Source organism: Urtica dioica, chromosome 2 (assembly GCF_054948205.1).
Source record: "Urtica dioica subsp. dioica isolate 48M chromosome 2, U.dioica_male_clone48M_v1_H2, whole genome shotgun sequence".
Lineage (NCBI taxonomy): Eukaryota > Viridiplantae > Streptophyta > Magnoliopsida > Rosales > Urticaceae > Urtica > Urtica dioica.
This window is the reverse complement of record NC_142757.1, coordinates 55,743,395-55,767,186: the sequence shown is the minus strand read 5'-3', so window position 1 is coordinate 55,767,186 and position 23,792 is coordinate 55,743,395. Positions and strand designations below refer to the sequence as shown.

The 23,792-nt window shown below is 37.4% G+C and overlaps 2 protein-coding genes across 3 annotated transcripts; one reads left to right on the top strand and one right to left on the bottom strand.

Moving 5' to 3' along the window:
* Positions 1–10,866: 10,866 nt before the first annotated feature.
* On the top strand, positions 10,867–14,806 carry LOC149405918 (monocopper oxidase-like protein SKU5). 2 transcript variants are annotated; one of them, XM_089630726.1, is made up of 10 exons: positions 10,867–11,225; positions 11,430–11,539; positions 11,706–11,976; positions 12,172–12,310; positions 12,696–13,062; positions 13,522–13,890; positions 13,979–14,057; positions 14,144–14,343; positions 14,431–14,556; positions 14,661–14,806. In XM_089630726.1, the coding sequence occupies exons 1-9, from the start codon at positions 11,070–11,072 to the stop codon at positions 14,528–14,530; spliced, it is 1,791 nt and encodes a 596-aa protein (XP_089486852.1). In that variant the 5' UTR covers positions 10,867–11,069; the 3' UTR covers positions 14,531–14,556; positions 14,661–14,806. The 2 variants fall into 2 exon arrangements, with proteins under 2 accessions (XP_089486852.1, XP_089486844.1); XM_089630718.1 differs by having other exon boundaries at positions 10,868–11,225; positions 14,431–14,806.
* A 5,514-nt stretch (positions 14,807–20,320) lies between these two features.
* On the bottom strand, positions 20,321–21,037 carry LOC149405917 (uncharacterized). The gene has a single exon (XM_089607902.1). It carries the CDS (start codon positions 21,035–21,037, stop codon positions 20,321–20,323), a length of 717 nt encoding a protein of 238 aa, XP_089464028.1.
* Positions 21,038–23,792: the final 2,755 nt, after the last annotated feature.

Below are 23,792 nucleotides of genomic sequence, written 5' to 3'. Positions count from 1 at the left end.
TTGACAGTTACCCTTGTGGCAGTTTCCCTAAATTTTTATTCAAAATGGTTGGGACGAGAAGTGGAATTAGCACTACCACTCCTTCTGAGAAAGCCAAGATGAAGAAGAAACATGTCGCCTCAAAGAAACCTGGGGCTGAGAGTAACATGCATGGTGTCCGGGTTCGAGGTCTAAACCCCAGCATACGCGCCGATGGTCAGGCCGGAGGTGCGAACGCTGGGTTGACGGTCCCTCCTAAGAACCCATCTCTCTCTGCCGCCAGAAGTGCTATTTTGAAGAAAGCTGCTCTTTCCATCGCCGACATCACAGGAGAACCAAGCTCCAGCAGTTCCTCCTCGGAAAAGGGACAAGACATTGCTGATCGCGAAGAAGAAGTCAGGTCTGGAGAGTCTCCTATCGAGAGCCCTCATAAGATTGTTCGAGGTAACCCCAAAGCTCCTAATGCTCCTGATGTTAGTTCTAGAGATGAGATTTCGCGTCCTGATGATCATGAGCCTACACCTGAGGATGTCATTGGTGGCATGATGGGCTTGAACAAAGATGTCTCGAAAGATGTGCCCACATCTTCCCAAAGGGAAAAGAGGAAAGGTGATCAGGTTCAGGAAGCTGCAGAAGACATCCTGGCTTCCCTGAAGAAGAAGACTCAGAGAGATGATGATGTGTGCTTGGCTACTCTTCTGTCTGAAAAGAGGAAGAAGATGAAGTCTTCGGAAGAAAGCTCTCCAGTTGTTCCCATCCCGGCTCAGAAGAAGAAAAAGAAAAAGATGGGCATGATCAAGAAACGTGTGAAGAAACCGGCTCAGCCTCCCTTGTCCCCAGTTGTTGAGGATCAAGTGATTGAAGAAGAAGACTCTGTTATTCCTCTCGGGTTGGGAAACAAAAGGTCCGTAGGAGGACAAAAGCTGCCAAAGAATATTCCTGCTGCTCCCATGGATAATGTCTCCTTCCACAAAGAAGACGGTGTTCTCAAATGGAGATATGTCTATCATCGCGCCATTTTTCCTGAAAAGGAACTGTCCACTGAGGCACTGAAAATTGATGCCATTATGGAGCTTCTTCACGACGCCGAGATGCTGAAGACTGTCACTGGCATTGGAGCATTCTATCCGGCGCTGGTCAAAGAGTTCATTGTTAATCTCTCCTCTTCCTTTGATTCTCCAGAAGACCCAGAGTTCAGGAAGGTTTTTGTCAGAGGTCATTGTTTTGAGATCTCTCCTGATGTGATCAACAAGTTTTTGGGTCGAGGGAAGATCATCACTGCTGATCGTGTTCCCTCTCTTGACGTCATCGTGCAAGAAATTACTGGTAATGAGACCAAGGTCTGGCCCTCTAAGGGAACTTTGCCCTCTGCCGAGCTCACCGTCAAGTACTCTGTCCTATATCGCATTGGCATCGCCAACTGGGCTCCCTCCTCTCATGGGTCCAGCATCACCGCAGATCTCGCTCGGCTCATTTTTCAGATAGGTACTCGCTCCTCTTTCGACTTTGGTGATTTTGTTTTTGATCACTTGGCAAAGCATGCCAAGTCTTTTGCAGTAAAGCTTCCCATTGGCTTTCCCTCTCTTATCACTGGGATTCTGCTTGATCAACACAAGAACATCCTGAGGAGCTCTGATGTGGTGGGTAAGCGTCCTGGTGCCCTTTCCTTCAGTCCCAAATTATTTGAAGGGAAACATGTTCAGGATCTTGTCAGACCTTCTGGCGAGACATCTGACGCGCCTGCGAGCAATCTTCACTTGAGTTCCATGACTGAAGGTGTTCAGAGAAAAGTGGTGAAGGAACTCCTTGAAGAGGTTGAGATTCTGAAAAAGACAATCGAGACTCTCTCATCCAGGAAAGTCATGTGTGAAGCTCTTCTCAAAGATCTTATTGCCCCGAGCTCTGCCACCTCGTCTCAACCAGGTCCTGCCACTGGGTCTCATTTCTCTGAAGCCACTGAAGACTCTGATTCTGAAGATGATGTGTATGAGGATGATCAGGATACTATTGGTTGATTCGGTTCTGGTCTGTAATATTCTCTGTTCTAGACATCGTTTGCTACTTTTCCTTTTATGCTTCAGACTGATATGTTTCGTTTTGGATGTTTGTAAGACAGCTCTATCGTACTTTTTCTGCTGAATGATATGCTGTTTTCCTAGTTCTCTTTCCCTTTTCAGGCTTTTGTTCCTCCCTCTGTGTTGGTCGATCCTTGCCTTTGGTATCTTTTTGAGGCAATCAGGGGGAGAGGCGTCATGAGGTCATTTATTTTGACTCTCTTTCTGGTTTTGACGCTTGTATGAGAACTGGTCCTGGAAGTGCTTGCCTAAAAAATAGCCAAAGGGGGAGATTGTTGTTACGTTGTTTTGTTGGCTCTATTTTTTAGTGCAAGTAGTATGGAAAGATGTCGGATGTTATGTTTCATCTTCTGGATTGACATCTTTCCTCGTGTGTGCAGACAGTATTTCAGGCAAGTTTCCAGTTTCGACAGATTGCTTCGCTGGTGAATTTTTGCTGAGTTATTGCCTTGCTGCTGTCTTCATTACAAGATATCTGCCTCGCTGGAGCCTTCATTGCAAGATATTCTCCGCTGCTATCTTCATTGCTCGAATATTCTCTTTGATGGAGTCTTTACATTGAGATATTCGCTTGAGGCCGGGTAAGGAAACCCGAGATATCTTCCAGGATTGTCCAGCTGCTATAAAAGCCGTGTGCTCTCCCTTAGCAGCTTCGACACTTTTTGATCAAACACTCAGAGCTCTTAGACGTGCAAGACCGGCGGACTGGGAGGCTGTGTGTTTTGGTTTTAAGTGGTGTACTCTCTCAAACACTATTCTACAGATTGAGTGTATGTGAGTTTTGGGTTCTTGTGCTTTTCGTGATTGAAGGTTCACGTGCTTCTGAAGACTGAAGGTCAACCGAGCCAGGAGGTTGCTCGAAGGGTGGAATTGAGACGGAGCTCAAATTCAGGGGGAGTCCCTGTCTAGGTGATCACTGGTAGTAATAGTCTCTAGGTTTTATTGATTTGTTGATTGTAATCAGATATAACCTTGTGTGTACTATTGACTACAAGATAGTGAAAATCTTTTCCACTGGCAGCGTGCCCCCAGACGTAGGTGTGTTTCACCGAACTGGGTAACCATATCCTGTGTACTTTATTTCTGCACCTTTGTTGTTTATCCATATCTGTGTTCAAGCAAGTTGTCGGACACATTGTCAACACATTGTGTGCGACATCTTGCCCTTGCAACTAATCAGAATTTCACTTATAGCTTAATAAGACTAACTTTCGCGGGTTTTTCTTGTTTCACGTATAAATGTGTAAATTTTCACCAATAACATACTTATAATTAAGTATTTAATTTTTAAAATTTTAAAATATTGGTTTATGTTTTAAAGTGCATAATTAGTTCAATTTCTTCTATTTTGAATGGCTCGCATGTCCATCTTTCTTACAGCATATGTGCATGGCATAAAATATTATAATATAACTTACGTAGAGTAGTGATTACGATACAAATAATTGTTGAACATGTGCTACCACAGATTGGATTAAGGCATGAACAAGAGTCCAAACAAGTCATATAAATATGACGACATTCCTTGTGCAAATCCAATACAAAAGCACTAAGCTTTTATTGTGTTTTCAACTTTCAACGGCTATTATTATAAATAATAATAAAAATATGCTATAGCTAATAAAAAATACTATTTATTTTCCTTGCATGGTGGTGGGGGAGGATTTGATGCGAAACAAATGAAGATGTTTTCAGCAAATTTGGGTCCTTTTGACATTTGCATGTGATGTGAGTGACACAAAAGCTAAGGCTTGCAAATTGATAATTAAAAAAGCTATATAGCTTAACATATTCATTTCATATCTTTTACTTGCTATACAGAATGGCATTTAACAAATGCCAACAATATCCAACCAGGCATGTTTCACTTGCCTTCTTTCTCGATAGTAGTATATATATATATACATATATATATATATATATATATATATTTATATATAAAATTATATATTATCGTTCACTTATTTATTATATTCTTATCTAACACTCTAAATTTTAACTTTTATCTTCCCTTGCACTATGTATGATACCCATCATAACTAGATTTTGGCATAGATTTCAAATGGAGTTGTAATGCAAGAGAAGAAATAAAGGGTAGGACATTTAAAGTAGTTCAAATTAAAAGCAAAAGCCTAACATGTTTTGGTGTGTGGTTGATCCATTATTAATTCTCCTACTTCAACAATTTAATTAGGTCACTATCATTGCGGGGTCTCGGAAGATTGGTTTTCATTAAGAATTTTAAGATGGGAAAGAAATAAATTATCAGAAGGAATCAGATGAGTCCTCTAGTACTATATATAGTACTTTTGGTTACATTATTATTCTATGAAATTAATGAGATATATACCACACCTAGCTTCTTATTATCACTAGGTAAACTCTTAAGGATTTAATTTATTTTTGCATTCTGCTTCATTATTAATTTGTTGTTACAAATGCACACAAATGAAACTGTTAGCCTGTGAACTTAACAAAACGACTCAATTCAACGCACATACACACAATCACACAAAGAGAACAACGTACTTGTTGACGAGGTACGGTCAAACTCTGCCTATGTCTCTATAACTCCCCTCTAGGAATTTGTTTGTACTAAGTAAATCAAGAACATATACAACCTTCAAACCCATCGTGATACCTCACAATCCGAGGCTCACCAACCTAAAGAAAATGAAGAAGATGATCGGAAATTCTACCATGATATTATCCGGCCAATCTCTCTCTCTCTCTCTCTCTCTCTCTCTCTCTCTCTCTCTCTCTATATATATATATATATATATATATATATATATATATATATTTGAATAACGTACTAATCCTATCACCCTATCTAACAACCATATGACCGATAGTCACATGTTTAACTTGCCGTCTAAATTAATTGGCTATGGTCAAAATTAAGTGATCCAACATAAACTATGAACCTTTAAATGCAAGAAACCCACAAACAGATAACCTATTCTGTCGAAATACAAGAGAATACGATGCAAAATAAATAATAATGTTTGAAAATTCATTTAGATCGAGCACAAATATTCAAGAAAATTAACACACTCGAACTCTCTTTGAAATCCCAGTATAATTTACTCAGAGTGTTTCTCATGTATCTTTTCTCTCAAGCTCGTTTGACAACGACCTATGATGATGACACTGTTCATGAAATGCGTGAAGAATGAGTTCGACCATTACTAGACATTGTTCCTAGAAAATGATAACTTTTATATAATTGTAAGTAAATGTGCGTAAATTGTGTGTTAGAATTGTGATTAAATATTGTGTTGAAAAATGAATGAATTCATTGCCGGAAAATTATATTTTACTGTGCATGAAATAAATATATTTTAAAAAAATGTAAAAAATAAAAAATTATGGCGCTCAAAAAATGAGCAACATTAATATGTGGAGCAAAATCTTAGATGTCGCTCCACTAACAAGCGACTTTAGAAAGCGAACACATCGCTCGACTACGCGGCACTGACATGACAGAAGGTAAGACTTCGCTTTTGAAAATGCAAAGTCTAATGTCATTAGATTCAACGTCGTTAAAAATTATTAACATCTTTATTTAACAGCTTTAGACGTTAATACATCACATAGGATAGGGTTATTCATACAACCAAGTAAATTATTTGAAAAAATGCTTGCCCGTTGACACTAATTAAGCAACATTTGCAATGGTCACTGGTTAGACTGAGATTCCTTTTTAACACATTTAAATTATTCCTTCCATTTTGAGAATCCTCACAAACACGGTGAAACTTAAGGAAAGTTGCACCCTTTTTGGTGCCCAAATAGTATATTTTTATTCATTTCCCGTTTGCAAGCGTAAAGAAACATGCATGCACTTCATTTGCATACGTGAGTCATTGCACAATATTCACTTTTTAGTTAACCATATTTTGCTAATGCTTTAACACAACTAATTTTTTAATAGCTTACGTTTTTGTTTGATTGACTTTGACTAGTCTCGTCTTAACTATCGCACCTTTTTTTATAAAATTTTAAACTACCATACTTCTTGGCTTGAACGACTCTCTTATTATATTTTAATTTAATTTTTTTTTTTTATCAAAAGACTCCATGGACTATGTAAAAAATTAAAGGGTTGATAATAATAATATAATATGAGACATGAAAATTCAAATGTTGGAAAAGCAACGGTTTGGAGATAATAAGAGAGAAGCTTATCCACTATGATGTGATATGAATCGGTGCATCGTTGGCACGCTACAAAAGTTCTGCTCTTACACAGCCCCACCACCACCTCTCTCCTATTTCGCATCTCGAGGCCAAGGTTTTTTTTTTTTTTTTTTTTTTTTTCATAACTGTTACCATTTTCTGTAATCTTTGTTTCTTTCTAGTTATATTAAAAAAAAACATCGTAAAATTAAAACAAAATATATGACAAAACGGGTTTGGATTTTGGAAGAGTGAAGGATGAAGATTCATAACTGTATATGTTGTTTCATTATCATCAATCGCGATCAGAGACGAATTAAGGAGTTACAAGAAGTTCGTATGAGACAATTCACTGTGAAATGAAATCAACCAATAACAAATGGGAAGCCACCAAGCACACCCCTTCTCATTTCCAATCACATTCTTACGTTTTACTTCACAATTCACATATATATGTAATTGTGTATATATAGACGTTATATACCATCTCTTGCGTATTGATTGGGACCCACAAGTTACGCATTGGTTCAAGATTGTCAATTATGTGGCGCTTTCACACAGATCCGAACGTTACCGTTGCCGATCCAAATATGATTTATGTCTTATTTGAGGCAAAGCTTACATGTACTAAGCATTTTCTAGAACTTAAAAAATTCACTTTTGCTCTTAGATTAAATAGCAGAAATTGAACTATGAAAATAAATCATTTGTGTGTTGTTTGATGAATCAAATTGAATAGATTAATAGAGATTAATTTTCGGTGGCCCCATTAAAAACTATCCCTTCTAATTTATAGAGATTTAGAATGGTGAAAACTAAAAAAATGAGTAGATATAACATTTATTACTATAATTTGTTAAATAAAAATATAGGAACAATATAGTAATTTTAGTAGATTAAACAACCACCATTCTTCTCTATATATTTATTTATATCAAACAATAAAATGATTGATTCTAATATTTTCTCCCATTATACCGATCCATTTTTAAAAAATTTATAATCAATGACTTTTTTTTTCACTTCTCTTTCATTATACTTAATTGAATTTAAAAAAAAAAAGAGAAGTGAAAGAGAAAATGGATGGATAAATTAACAACATGGCTTAAGCCCAAATATAAAGACTACGGGCCGGACCCATAAAGTCAAGATCCTTGGCCACGAGACCAAGTCCACGACAAAAAAAGGGTCCATAGCATAAGAAGTCAAATGCCAAATCTCAAGTCCACGACACATGGTTAACTTTAAGTTCATGGCAAAGAAAGATCTGACAACCTTAAGTTTCAAGGCAAAAAAGGTCGGGGGCATGAGAAATCATTGGCCAAATCTTAGGTCAATAACATAAGAAGTCTTTTGATAAACCAACATTATTTCTACGTCAAAGAAGGGTCTGAGACATGAAGAGTTCTCAACTAAGTCTCAAGTCCACAACATGAAAAATCCTCGACCATGCCAACCATAAGTCCATGAGAAAGAAGGGTTTGGGGCATGAGGAGCCGTCGACATGAGAAGTTCTCGGCCAGGTCTCAGATCCATTGCAAAGGAAGTCCTTAGAAAATCGCATGTCCACGTCACGAGAAGTGTTCGGCCACACCCATCTTGAGTCAACATCAAGTCACAATCAAATCTCGTGCATGGACAAGAAATCCTCGACGCGCTAATCCATGCCAAGACGGCATTCGTGGTGCGAGATCCGCGACTCCTAGTCTGCACCAGGTCCTCGGCGCGACTCTTCACTCGTGCTACGCTCCTCACACGACGCATGTACTCCCTCCTTACATAACAAAAAGCTTACGGTGTAAAATTCCTGCCGTGCCCTTAATGTACACTTCTTGCACGCCAAGTTTGAGGAACGCTCGTGTGCCACGGCATGCGCCAAGTCCTCGACCCGTCCTTGAAAGAATCTTCGGCCATGAGAGGTCATCAGCCTTAAGCACACGTCATTCGTGGTGCCAAGTCCTCAGAGCGCCTTAAAAAGAGTCATCAGCCTCATGTCCTTGTCCACAACACGCCAAGTCCTCGGCGTGTCCTTGAAGGAATCATCAGCCTTGATACAGTCCTCGTCCATGCCACTCCAAGTACTTGACGCATTCTTGAAGGAGTCCTCGACCTTGAGATGTCCTCATCCTCGCCATGTCAAGTCCTTAACACGTCCTTCAAGGAATCATCGGTCTTGAGAGGTTCTCGGCCTCAAGTCCTCGTTCATGCCATGCTAAGTCTGAATGCATCCTTGAAAGAATCATCGGCCTTTGAGTCCTCGTCTATGTGACGCCAAGTCCTTAAAGCATCCTCGAAGGATTCATCGACCTCAAGTCCTCGTCTATGTGACGACAAGTCCTTAAAGCATCCTCGAAGGAGTCATCGACCTCAAGTCCTCGCTAAAGTATAACGTTAAATCCTTGCTAATAAGTGTGTTTCGTATTCGTTAAAATCTTATTTCCCGGCTTGAATCTAGCTAGTTCTCAGGTGTTTCTGATGGTTTTGATGTGATTATCAGGATTTACGAAGCAATCGGGAGTCGAAATGGTTCAAAACGGAGTAAAGAAAGAAAATTGGTGAAATTTTTGTGTATCGCGCGCCACCATGCGATACGCGTGTTCCGCGCAAAGTGAAATCCCATACCTTGCGGCGTGAGCCCTTCTCCACGCGTCGCGAGGTGTCAGCAAATTTGTCGCCAAAGTCTCCAAACGTTATGCGCTTCGCGCACTTCCCAAAAGTTTCGAACTCGCGACCTTCCTCTTGCGCGTCGTGCACCCTCTTCTGCGAGATTCCTAGGCTACAGATACTTAGGTTATAACGGAGACGTTTGTACTTTCTTATGTTCAATGCTTGCCTTGTTTTTATGAGTTAAGATCGAGAGATAGAATTTCGGCATAGGTTTAGGTTGTTAGATGCTCAAGAAAGGTTTAGTGATATCGTTGTGAACTTGACTAGCAAAGTTTGAGTGTTTAAATCGTGCAAAAGTTTTGAGAATCCAAACCATTGAATAGACTAGTGAAGCCATGATCCTTACCTTCGCATAACCGTAAAACCATCGATTAATTGCTTTGTTTAGTTTCTTGTCAAAAATTTGTGACAACCTTTTTCCCATCTTTCGAGTTAAATTTGTTCTAGTTAATTTAATTTATAATTAAGCTTAGTCCTCGTGGGTTCGACATTCGTACTTAGTAATCTATATTACGTAGGCGACACGTACACTTACGTGTGCGAAAATATCGCAACACTCGCCAATTTTTATTCCTCGGCCAAGCCACCTCTCAATGACCGATATGCAAAAGATTGTTGACCTCGTTTTCATTCCTCTCCTAGTTTCCTTCAAGGCCCAACCAAGCCCCTAGTAGCCCCTATATATATCCCCTCAACCAGAGCCGGTCCGAACTCATTAGGGCCTTAAGTGATTTAATATTTTGGGGTCATTCGATAATAGTAAAAATTTAAATATAAAATCAAGTTTCTCGGATTAAGTATATATATAGTACATGTCTTGCTGGATTGAGTATATATAGTATATATATCTAAAAATTTGCTTGATAGGGTGTATATATAGTATATATCTAAAATTTTGGAACCCAAGTTTCTTTGGGCCAAAGGGAGGACACATGATCAAATCCCGGCGGGAGCAATGCCCATATTTAGTAATTTATAGGATGTGTTTGTGTAGTTCTAGAAATAGATACTTATATTTGTCCAGCCCCCCATATGTGTAAATATCTTATCTTGTATCATTGGCTACTTATAAAACCCTCCCTAAAAAAAATCTAAAATTTTGGGGCCCAATCAAGTAGGGGTAGGTCCAATCAAGCAGGGGCACTAGGCCCATGCTTTGCAAAGGCCGACACTGCCTTCAACAACAAGTTGATGTAAGTTGCTCTTAACTTGAGAAAACTAGGTCAAAATAGTTTCTCAAAGCCTAAACTCTCTCTCTCTCTCTCTCTCTCCAAAATTTAGAGACAAGACTTATACTGTCCACTTCACAATAAGCAATCGACTAATGCTGAACATCAAAGAGCGTGTCATGAAAAATTCTTTCACGTTTTTGTAGCTCACTTTCTTATGTGTTTTAAGTTGCATAGAACATAAATCACTCTTAGACGAGATAAGATCATCGCGATCGAAGACTTTTACCATCTTTGATCACACGTGTGGTCATAAAACTTAATCTTATCTTAGATCGAACAGCATGAGATATTGAATGTTGCTTAAAAAAAACATAACCGATATTTCTATACAATTGGAATATTATTTCTTAAATAAAGGTTAAGACGCCTTCTCAATGTTTTGATTTTCCAAAGCTAATAGTCAAATTACTTGCCATGAAATCTCAGATCTCCTTGCTTTAGACAAGAGTCAAAGAATAAGCGTGTGGGTTTTGTTTCTTTAAATGTGTGAACTGGCTATTGGCTGTAACCCTCTATCTTTCTCTCTCTAGAAAGTCACCCATTTGTGTCTGTGATGACCGACATAGCACACCAGCGTAGAGGATCTCAAAAGGAAAAAACCAACAAACCAAAGTTCAATTTCAACAAAAAATAAATATAAAAAGAAAAATAGAAAAACCCCGGTTTTCGTCCCCACCCAGATTGTAAAGTCTTGAATTTTGTATTTAAAAAATAGTTAAGAAAAAAAGAAAAGAAAACACTAGAAAGGAAATTTCAAGAAAAAGGCCGTTCTTTCAAACTCTCTCTCTCTCTCTCTGCTTCACTGGTTTCTTCTCTCTGTCTCTGACTATGTAAAATACAGAGCAAAGAAAAGCTTTGAGCTTTGATAGAGAATCATTTATAACCTTGTTCTCATTCCTCTTCCTTCTTCTTCTTCAAGCGGTGAGAGAAAGAAATGGCAATGGAAACAACAGCAACAAGGAGAGTGTTGAGCATTTTGATAGTGCACATTTGCTTCTTCGTGAGCCTCTCTTTCGCCACCGATCCGTACGCTTTCTTCAACTTCGAGTACTCTTACATCACAGCCTCTCCTCTCGGCGTTCCTCAACAAGTAACTTCCTTTTTTCCCAGCTCTTTCTCTCTCTTAAACACTCTCTAGCTCGAGCTGAGCTTGGGTTTTTCTTGAAACTCGACAATGTGAAATGGGTTATCGCTAGATTTGATAAAGTTTCAGCCTTTAGCTTCAGATCTACTAAATGTGCTTGCTTTTTCTGATTTGCACTTGGTGTGTCTCACTGCATTTGCAATATTGCAGGTCATCGCCGTAAATGGCAAATTTCCAGGTCCGACCATTAACGTCACGACAAACAACAATGTCGTTGTCAATGTCCGGAACAAGTTGGATGAGAGTCTCCTCGTTCATTGGTATGACATATCAGCACTCTTATTTATCTTGTTCTTCACTTACCCTAAAGCCATTACCAAATGCCATGCATTGCCTAGCTAGGTGTCATTTGTAATATGCAACGTTGAAGTTGAAGATTTATTAGATAGGAAAAAGAATAAAGTGAGTGACTTTATGGTTTGTTAGGGCGGGTATTCAACAGAGGCGAAGCTCGTGGCAAGACGGGGTTCTTGGGACAAACTGTCCGATCCCGCCGAAGTGGAATTGGACTTACAACTTTCAGGTGAAGGACCAAGTTGGAAGCTTTTTCTACTTCCCGTCTCTCCACTTCCAGAGAGCCTCCGGCGGATTCGGGGGATTCATCATCAATAACCGCGCTGTGATTCCCGTTCCCTTTGACACCCCCGAAGGAGACATTACCGTCACCATTGGCGATTGGTACACAAGAAACCACACGGTGAGTGCAATTCTCAGACCTTTACTTGCGATATAAGGTAATGGTGCGATAAATATGATATTCATGGGGCGTTGCTGAAGCTTGTGGCTTTTTCCTGTACTTTCAACGTAAATTTTGCGTGTTCTTGTTCTCGTGTTTGCTTTACCGTTGTCAATTTGTGATACAAAGTGTTGTAATGGTGGTTTGTGTGTGTAGGCTTTGAGGAAGACCCTCGATGCCGGGAAGGATCTCGGGATGCCCGACGGTGTTCTCATCAACGGAAAAGGTCCTTTCAGATACAACGATACGCTCGTCCCCGAAGGCATTGACTACGAAACATTTAACGTTCAGCCAGGTCACGATTCAAATCGCTCGTAATTTATGTTTCTTTTGGTAACATATCTAGTTTTGTTATAAATCTTTTGTCCCTGTATTTGACTATTTTTTTCTCTGGTTGCTGAATTTCCTCGTTAATGTTATGTAGATGATTTAAAAACTCCTCTGCTAATCCGTAATCCTGGCATTTAATGTGACGTAATCTGATATATTCTGACCTTTATTGTTTTTCATTATTCACTTTGGGAGTCTTTCCCATCTTTTCGAACTCTCTTCATATGTAGCCTAGCCTATTTTTCAAGACCATGAATCTCTCTCATCGGCCGGTGGTGTTGTCCCATCTTTGATCTCTCTCGTTGGTTGTTACTCGGTGACTAAAAATTTACGGTTGAATTGTGGAACAGGAAGAACGTACCGGATCCGAGTCCACAACGTGGGAGTGTCGACGAGCCTGAATTTCCGGATCCAGAGCCACAATCTGCTTCTGGCGGAGTCGGAGGGGTCGTATACGGTGCAGCAGAACTACACGAGCCTGGACATCCACGTGGGCCAGTCCTACTCGTTCCTCGTCACGATGGACCAGAACGCGAGCAGCGATTACTATGTCGTCGCAAGCGCCAGATTCGTAAACGAGTCGCGGTGGAGACGAGTCACCGGAGTCGCGATTCTCCGCTACTCCAACTCCAAAGGCAAGGCCAGCGGTCCCTTGCCCGAGGGTCCCAAGGACGAGTTCGACAAAACCTTCTCTATGAACCAAGCCAGATCTATCAGGTTCCTCTATCTCCCTTAACCCCTATCAATTAGGGTTCCACCGCTCCGGTTTATAAATGTTTTTATCTAATCCGGTCAAGAATTTTATATCAGTGTATTATGGTCGGGTCCAGTTTCAAGAATTGAGACCGTGTAAGACAATTAAAACCTACTAACTTAGATTGGACAGCTAAATTTTGTAAAAAAAAAAATTGAATCGGTCCAAATAAGACCGGACCAATCTAAAACAGTTTGGTCCGGTTTCGATTTTTTTTTTCAAAAAGTTAAAAACGGTCCGGTCCGGTTTAGAGACCGACTTTAGACCGGACCGGACAGTGCAATCCTCTAGTCTCCATTAATTCGGCCTCTCATTTTCCCATAGTCCACAAAGACATTGGTCTCCATTGATTTCTGAGATGGAATCCCATGATACTTTTATGGATCTTCTTTGACGTAGTTTCTATGCCGAAACTCTTGTAGATGGAACGTGTCGGCTAGCGGGGCCCGGCCCAACCCGCAAGGCTCGTTCAGATACGGCTCGATCAACGTGACCGACGTTTACGTTCTGAAGAACACACCGCACGTCCAAATCAACGGGAAACGGCGTGCGACTCTGAACGGGGTATCGTACGTGAATCCGCCGACGCCGCTCAGGCTCGCCGACTGGTTCCGAGTGAAAGGAGTGTACAAGCTCGACTTCCCGAGCCGGCCGGTCGCCACGGCAGAGCCGAAGATGGAGACCTCGGTGATCAACGGGACGTTCCGGGGGTTCATGGAAATCATTCTGCAGAACAACGAGACGAAGATGATGACATATCACATGAACGGATACGCATTCTTCGTCGTCGGGTATGTTCTATACGATTGTGTTTGTCCTCATTCACTTCCTATCCTCGTGAATGTGATCTCATCGTAACCGAAATTTCACTTGTTACAGCATGGATTATGGGGAATGGACCGAAAATAGTCGCGGAACGTACAATAAATGGGACGGAATCGCCCGTACCACAGCTCAGGTACGATATATGTTTATATATATATAAAATATTTAAAAATAGTGGTCTAGTTAATTGGTCTGAATTTTATTAATTTATATTTGAAGGTCTACCCGGGAGCTTGGACTGCGGTTTTGGTGTCCATGGACAATGTGGGTGTGTGGAACATCAGAACCGAAAATCTGGACTCGTGGTATCTCGGCCAAGAAACTTATATTAGGGTTGTCAATCCCGAGGCGACTAACAAAACCGAGTTGCCAATTCCCGATAATGCCCTCTTTTGCGGCGCTCTCGCCAAAATGCAAAAGTATACATGTTTCTCTTGTGCCTCTTTTTGTTTGTATGCTTGTTAAACCAATGAGACTCACTGTCTGACTCTCACTCATTCTCTCAGGCCACAACACATCATTAACTCGACCGCGATGAACAAGTCAAACTTGATTCTGACGCTTCTGCTGATGATGATCGGCTCTTTGGTTTCGATTCTCCGCTGATCTTCCCAAGTCGATTCCACTGTGAGGTTCGTGATTCTCGTGTGTGTGCGAGTTTTTATTTTCTTTTCTATCCTTTTTTTAGGCTTTGTAAGTTCTTCTCTTAGTGTATTGTTGATATGAACATTTTCAGGGGATTTTGACAGAGCATTCTTTTCCATTATTTTATCTTTAGATCTTTGTTTGTTCTTCTAATTAATTGGGTTGTTGTCATTCTTTTGATTTATGTACCACCATTAACGATACTTGATTTAATGCAAAACGAACTTGTACCATGAATATATTGTCTTTATTATTATTAGTTTTAATTTGCTTATAGGACATGATAATCCGCTAATATTATTATTATTATTATTTATACTATGCCAAGAACATGGTGGTCCAACATTTTTTGCACCAAAAAGCGATTGTAATAAATCAAAATCATCAAAACAACCTACTCTTCCATAATTTTATTACTGTTTTTATTATTTTTAGATGTTCGCTGGAGATTGTAATCCAGAAGTGGAATTTTTCTTCTTAAAAAAAAAAAAAAGAATTTAATGTGGCAGTTTTGTCTGTGTTGTGCCAGCTTGTATTGCTTTGGTTGGTTGTGTTTAATAATGTTTGTCCAAAATCTAAATACAGACAGGAAAAAGGAGATTCCTGTGCTGATTAGCTGGCATACTCTCCTCTGCCATATAAAAACCCCTAAGAGATTTTAATTTTTATTCAAGTTCAAGAAACTATACGCATCTAATTTAATTTACTATACTCAAAACGAATGCAAACCAAGATTTTTTTTTGTTCCTTGTAATCTAAAAATATGGTGTATATTTATAGAAGAAACAGTAAGGTTATGGATTAAAACACACATACCAATTAATACACTCTGCCCATCACAAAGAAACTAAAATTATGTGCTATAATTTGCGTGGCTGTTTTAAAACGGGGCTTTAATTAACCTAGGATTTTTTTAAATTTTTTTTTTTTTATCTGAAAGTCTTACTTCATATCTAGGAATCCTAGGTGGCCAGCCCCGGCTAGGATCAAGATATTTAATTGACCATAGTTTTTTTATTGATTCAATCCCATGAAGTTGATTGATATCTGAAAAAAAATGTTGAGAAATCACCTGAATTAAGGCAAATCAGCCAAATACAACGCAATACAATAATCCAAGCAAATACTCAGCACAATAATCACTAATTTTATGGGAAAAAAATCTCGAGACGCGATTAAAAAATCACAAGATAAAAAATTTATAATTGGTACACCAAACTCATCTCCATCGCATAGAAATTCATACACTATTATCATCATATGAATAAAGTTGGTGGAATACCGAAATCGTATATCTAGAGAGTGAATAAAAAGAAAAAAATTACATAGAAACAGGGCCGGCCCAAACTCACCGGGGGCTCTAGGCGATTCAATATTTTGGGACCCTATAATAATAATAAAAATTTAAATTTTCAGGGTAAAAAATGTAAATTTTTTAGAAAATGGGCCAAAAGTGTAAATTTTTAGGGTAAAAAATGTAAATTTTCTTAAAAATAGACAAAAAGTGTAAATTTTTTGGGGCACTTTCATATATGGGGCCCTAGGCCTGGGCTTAGCCCGCCTTAGCCCAAGGCCGGCAGTGCATAGAAATGACAAGCCTATCACAATGGAACTCCCTCCATAATTGAGCAAACCCCCTCCTTTTAATCACCCAAAATCTTAAATTTCTTCTTCTTTTTTCCTTCCTCTCCTCTCTCTCCATTTTCTTCTATTTTTGTCAATTTTTTCTTCTACTGCATGTTTTGACGATATCACCAACGCACCAAAACCAAACATTTTGGAAAATGGTCACAATTAGTAACAGCTTTGATACTTTGGACCAATATAAACTAAACAATTTTTTTGAACACTTCTACTAGTAACTGTAGACATGAAAGTATACAGTTATCATAAATTGTAAATTTATAAGTCTACAAATAATAATTGTAGATATATAGGTCTACAGTTAGTAATATAAATGTCAAAAAATATAGTTTGATTTATTTTGATCCAAAGTATCAAAATTCCTACTAGTTGATGTTATTTTTCCATGCATTATAATTTTTTTTTTTTTTTTTTTTTTTTTTTTTTTTTTTTTTTTTCTTTTGATTGACAATGGGCTTTGGGCCCTTGTTACTCTTAGCTCACATGCAAGTAGGTCTAACCCAACAAAACTTCAAGCTTTATTGCAACCCTTAGTAATCGCAATATACTTTTTGCGGTGAACCGCCAAGAGATTGCTCATCTCGCAAAAGTAGCTGATGGATGTTACAAATAACATGTCGATTGACCATTTTTTAGGAGAATATGAGAAAAATATATACGTATTAGATAGAGAGTGAGGGTAAAAAATTAGAGAGCATACGTGTCTGATTGAGAGAATGTTAAAAATTTGAGAGTACATGGGCTAGAATTCAAATTTTTTGTTAGAACTATGTCAACGAAGTTGTGTGATGCTCAATCATATGGTATCATAAGTCGTATCTATATGTGTGTAATGTTGCTGAATCCTTATAGTAAAGTGCAAAATATTCTTTCATTTAAAGTGTATTTGGTACTGAGGTATTGGAATATAACATGGATACTCCTAGATTTGATCTCATAAAAAGAACCAAATTTGGTATATATGAAAAATGTGCAAAAACTCACGTCTCTCTCTCTCTCTCTCTCTCTCTATATATATATATATATATATATTTATTTATTATGAATATTATATATATGTATATAGATATCTATCTATTTCTGATCCTTTTGTTCATATATTATATGCAATTCATCTTTTGAAAATTATACTGTTTTAGAAGGAGACAAATGAGTAAATTTGAATTTAATATGAAGTTAACATTCTTTTTAATATTCCTTGATTCTTTCCTACAATATCAGCAAATATAATTCTACTTATAGAGTCAAACACTGAAAAGCCGGTTAGAAAAACGTACAACAATAAAGGACTTGTAAAACTAAAATTGATTATAATATTTATGCTGTTGACCACTACTTACTAAAATGGTAATAACTTATGATAAAAAAAATGTCAAATGGTCTGAAAACTTCACCGTTATAAAATAGACACTATGTCATACCCAAATCCATAACTATTTTATTAGTTTATTACTGTAATATCTTAGTTATATCGCTTTTTTATTTTATATTTTATTTTATCTCTACATGTTATAAACTAGTAATAAGTGATTTTACTATGATAACTTATGGTTCGAACTTAACCGGGGAACATGAATTTATAAGTGCACGTCATTAGTTGTTTAACGGTGCTTTGAATATCGTACTGTTATATAATCTTAATTGAAACAAAGCGCCAAATAGATACTATGCTACAACATGGTGGTCCAACATGGTTGTCAAAAAACTGCTTCAAAATCAAAATAATCACATGTTCTCATTGTAAAAACATCAAACCAGCCTACTATTCCATATTCAATACACCCTTCTGATATATATATATATATATATATATATATTTTTTTTTTTTTTTCATCAGGCACTGATTTTAAGTTACTGTTCTTTTCTACATGTTTCCTTAACTCTCTCTCTCATGACCTGAAATGGAATTTTTCTTCTTCAAACGTATACATATATCGGCTTCAAAGCTCATGTACCAGTTTTGTCTGTCTCATGCCAACTAGCATGGCTTTGGGTTGTTGTGAGATTAATAATGTTTGTCCAAAATGTAAATAGAGACAAGGATATTCATGTGTTGATTAGCTGGCAATGTTCTATTCTTCTGCATTTTGAAAAGAAGATATTTATTGAAGTCTCGTCCAACGTTGTAGTTATTAAGCTCGAAGATATTTCCAATAAAAAAAAAGGGGGACATAAATCAATGACTTTGAATGAGTTCTAAATACATGAATGACTACACAAACTTTTGGGACAACAATCCGAACGGTGTTTAGTACAATTATTGTTAAGATGAAGTGAAGTAGTCACGTTATTGTAGCATCAACATCAAAGAGAGCAAGACTTGGACTCTCCTTTTTATAATCAGAATATATGTATGTGTGAATGACTAGGAGCAACTAAAGTGCTCTCCAAAGTGAAAGCGTCAAGTTCAAGTACCAGCAGTGCTTCTTTCAGATTACTCATCATTACTTGTCCCTCTCTTTCTCTGTCTAGAGAGAGGGACATAGAGAGAATTGGATTCTTGACATAAACTTTATGTTTGATCCAAAAGTGTTAGTTATTGGGCAATGCAAATATATATATAGATACATAAACCCTTTTTACTAGTGGTCGCATCCAATGTAAAATCCTCAACTTTCCTTATATTCACGCTTTCTTATTTATGCTTTTTGCACTACAAAGAATCATATAGAATTAGGCTTTACCACCATTTCGTATCACCCAATAAAGAAAAAGAAGGAAAAAAAAAAAAGGCTTTAACCATGCACTACCACTATACATTGCTATTTGGAGTCCCTCTTTGATGCATATTTAACTATTTTGTTTGGAAAAATACCTAAGCCGACCAAAAGATCTGAATGTTTCCCAATCCCAAGTGTTAAATAATCCACACTCCATCAGACAATTCATACCATATATATGTATACACACATGATATGACAGTTCATACAATAACATATATCATGACACTATAACCCAAGTTTCATTGAGACAAGTGGATAATACCACTTCTCTTCCCATATTTATTTAATCTTGGGATATGTTTACGAGGTAGCATAATAGATTTTTATATTTATCCAACCCCTATATACCCCTATATTTGTATATATCTGCTCTTGTATCATTGGCTAAGGCTAATAATGCTCTCTCTAAAAAAAAATATCATGATGACACTACGATGTGGAAAAATAAATGTTAGCTTCATGCATGGACATGCATAATAAGTTCGGACATGACTAAGCTAGTGTAGGACATCCCTAATACTACCGAATATATATCAAGCTAATTTCGAATAATGTCAAAGAACGAAAAATATATTAATTAAAGAGTCATTTATCTCTTTCAGGTTATTATGGTATCTTTCTTCGCTTAGCTCACATTCTCTTCCTAACACTAAACAAAATGGCTACTGGTTGTGTTAGAAAAATTAAGCGGAGTAACACAATTTGAGATGATAAAAATTGAAAAATCAGATCAAACACAAAATCAGAATTAACTTATGCATGAAGTTATCTCGTAATTTAGGCGCCAAGAACAAAACACACGTGATTTATCTTCGGTTTAAGTTAAAACATCCATAATCCAAGTTAAACCTTGAGAGAGTCCCACTTATGGATCCACTAATTACAGCTGGAGTACAGTTACGCTATGTTTAGACCCAAACCAAATGATCTCGAATCAAGCTTTGAACCTGATTCCAATCCTCACATCTTGGTTTTCTCTCTGCGTTTCCATGAGATCAAGACCCTCTTATTGATCTATGTAACACTCAATGTCAATCACTCCCTCTCACTATTTGCTTTGATTACGTATGTCAATGGTATGAAAACTCTCAACCAATCCGAGTTGTGTTTATATAGACACACATACCTGGTAATTATAAGGACTTAACAACTTGAAGAATAACTCCAACTAACTCTAACTAACTTAGACTAAGAGTTGTGACGTGGCTTGATGACGAGGCATATCTCTCACACGTTGAATGATATGTACATTTAATATACATGTTATATATATATATATATATAAATTCAATGATATATATATATATATATATATATATATATATATATAAATTCAATACCATATTACACACATGAAGTAAAAAACGAATAACGAGCACATATACTAGTAATCAAGTTCGGTGATGAGAAGAACCTGAGAAACTGGTGGAATAGGCTCCATGAGAAGAACCTGGCCTCGAGCATGAGTGTAGTTCTCATTGAGTCCCATGAGAAACTGCATAACATACTCGGACTCTGTAAATTCGTTGAGCTTTGCCTTTCCTCCACAAACACACGCACAAGTACACTCAGGCTTGAAGTCACACAAGTCTTGATGAATAGACTTCAGTCTTGTGAAATAGACTCCAATCAAACTCTGATCTTGAGACAAGTTCACGAACTCTCGCCTTAATTGAAAGATTCTTGGTCCATTTGATTGTTGAAACCTATCTTTCAGATCATCCCATATATCCTTCGCTGCACCACCAAACAAGATACTAGATGCGATTTCTTTGCTCACCGAGTTCATAATCCAAGCGATTATGGTGCTGTTGTTCCTACTCCACAGGCGAAGAAGATCCGGATCCTCAGACGACGGCTTCAAGATCGATCCATCAATGAATCCGAGTTTATTATTTGCCTCAAGAACGATCAGCATAGAGCGACTCCACGGCATGTAATTCTCACCAGTAAGAACATTGTATACAAGGATACCTCCAGAGGAATCGGAATGATGAAGGTAATAGGGAGATAACAGATCTTCAATTCTTGACCTAGGTCTTGAATTTCCACCAGACGCGGCGACGATCGTATCCTTCGATGCAAGATCTGATTCCTCCATTGACGATGAGGACTCTTGAGCTCGGAAATCGAGACGGATTGAAAAGATCGGCGGCGATGAAACTCAGAGTTGGAAACCAGAAAAAGAATGAAGAGAAAGAAGATTCTCAATCAATGTGATTGAGAGTCAGAAGGAATGTTTTTCATTAAAAGAATTGAATTCATACAAACAGCCATTTCCAAGTATTTATAATACCGGGAAAAAAAGTCAAAAAGATTAAAAGAGAACTACAAGTCGTTTTTAAAAGAAAGGACAAAACGACAACAAACTAATAACAACTCCTGATCTTCAATAATGATGGAAAATAAATCTCCAAATAATCAATAAAGGTATACTTGGAACGTAGAACGTACTAAGATCAATGAAATTCCCATATTGACGTTAGGTGTAAAATTGATGATCTCGTTGGTAATTATAGCTAGAAATCAGTCGTTAACCAGCCAAGAGTTCTCTCAGATTTGGATGCTTCTATTTCCATAGAAATGCCAAATTATTGTTTTCACTATTTATGGATAACAACGCGATCATACAATGAGGCACTGACAATGTGAACAGACATATGGCAGCGTGAATGAGAGCGATCGTGTACCTTATTACAAACTTACAAAACAAATACCATTCATGTTTACATTATTTATTTTTATGCACGTACCATAGCGTACACATTTAAGTATTATTATTATTATTATTATTATTGTTATCGCTATCATTATTTACTCGCGTATTACGTGCGTACAAATAAAGAAATAAATAAACGCAAGTTACAAATAAATAATTTATTACAACTTAAACGCCCATAAGTTCACTATTATGTATTACTTTTAACTTTATTGAGAACTGTGATATCAACATTACAGGTTACGAAAAACATATTAACACAAATAATATATAGTATCTCCGTGATTCTAGATTTCAGACAAATAATGTCCTATACACACGTCATACTTGGATATTAGTTCCACCAATAAAAGTCCTTCCGAGATTACAAAGATTATAAGTTATCGCATGCTCTATTTTCCCGCTTTGATTTTTCTTCTCAAAGTTGTCTTAACTTATTTTTCCTCCCTCGAACCCACTATTTGGCCTATAATAGCGACACTTTTTTTTCCCCACGGGGTATGATTTAAATCACCATAAGGAAGTTTATATAACACACACAAAAAAAGGAATAAAGCAAATAGAGTGGGTACCGCTTAATAAATTTATGTTCGCGAACCTCCACATTAGTTTTAAGAAGAAACAAAACCGAACAACGACCAATAAAACCAATAATCTCCGGAACTTTGTGACCTTTTTCCTTATACGATGTGGAATACTTTATGTCTTCATTAGAGTTCATGTTTTGAAGACACAAGATGGCGGGGAAAAATGCGCGATACACATATCTGTACGTCACGCAATTTTATGGGTTTTTTTTTAATGAAAAATAATAATTTTTTCATATTAAACATCATATTTAGATTAATTGATTCACACTAAATAGTCATATGAGGTTTGATAGTTAAACTATATATACTAACGTAACAAAGTACTACGTATTACTATTGTCACAATACAAAACATACTTACAAGACATGACAATAAAAACTAAAATTACTCGTTACTATCGTCATCGTCTGACTCAAACTCCTTTCTGAACTTCTATTTTTATAAAAACTTTACTTGGCCTAGTTCTTTCCTCAACTTCTTGTTCTCCTTGTGTACGTTCGTCCGAGGTGAAGCTATATATCAAAGATTTCTTGAGTAGAACCAAAATGCAGTTTGCGAGGTCTAGTGCTACGTACACTATTGACTAGTGATCTTATACTCTATCATGTTCGAAGTGATAGAGTTCATGATACTTAGTTCTATCACAAATTGTCGTTGTCTTTCAATATGTGACCGTTACTCAACTTGAGTATTCTTCTTATGTTATCAAACTTATGAATTTTCCACTTCGATCTCATTAGATGGTTGTGAAGCGCATTCTTAGATTCATGTTGGCACTGTTTACTTTGGCGTACACTTGAATCATTCCCCTACTTCAATGTCATGACCCAAATGGGGTCTGATCTAGGTGATAGGAAATCAAATTTCTACTAATTTTTTTTCCTCGAGTCAAACTCGGTGGTGACTTCGAGCTCCAAGAAGCAACATGTGTTCCCCATATCTTCCATAAGGATTGAGTTTTGCACTCGCGAGTGTTGTAGCCAAGGTCACATGGATCAATTCCCTAGCTAGTAACTATGAATTGTAATACCTTCTATCGCGTATACCTAGTGTTTGGTGTGACAATCTATCGAGAATCGTACTCTTAATTACGAGTTCTTCCTTTTCATTTTCACACCAAAAACGCGTAGATGGACTTGTATTTAGTTTGTGACAAGATGAGTTCAGGTGTTAATAAGAGTAGTATTACTAATCAATAAGGTTAAATATGTAATGTGTTGACTAAGACTATCTCACATGCTCCGACGTCTTCCCTTGCTTGGCCTCCAAACTGAAGGTTGCATCCTACTCCATCTTCAATTTGTAGGATATCAAGGAAAGCTCTCCTACCGGTCATCATCGTGTCTTTTTATATGTAAGTGCTTACTACACAAATGTTTTGTAATCTCTAGCCTTAATTGCATTACTATTTCATTGGTTTAGTGTGCAATGGTATGATTATGAACTGGCTCAAAGTATGTTTCTCACAAGATGAGTTAATAGCATCTTAATCTTTTGGATTTCTTATTCTTTGCTTTCTCAAAATATAAGTTTCTTATGAAATCAT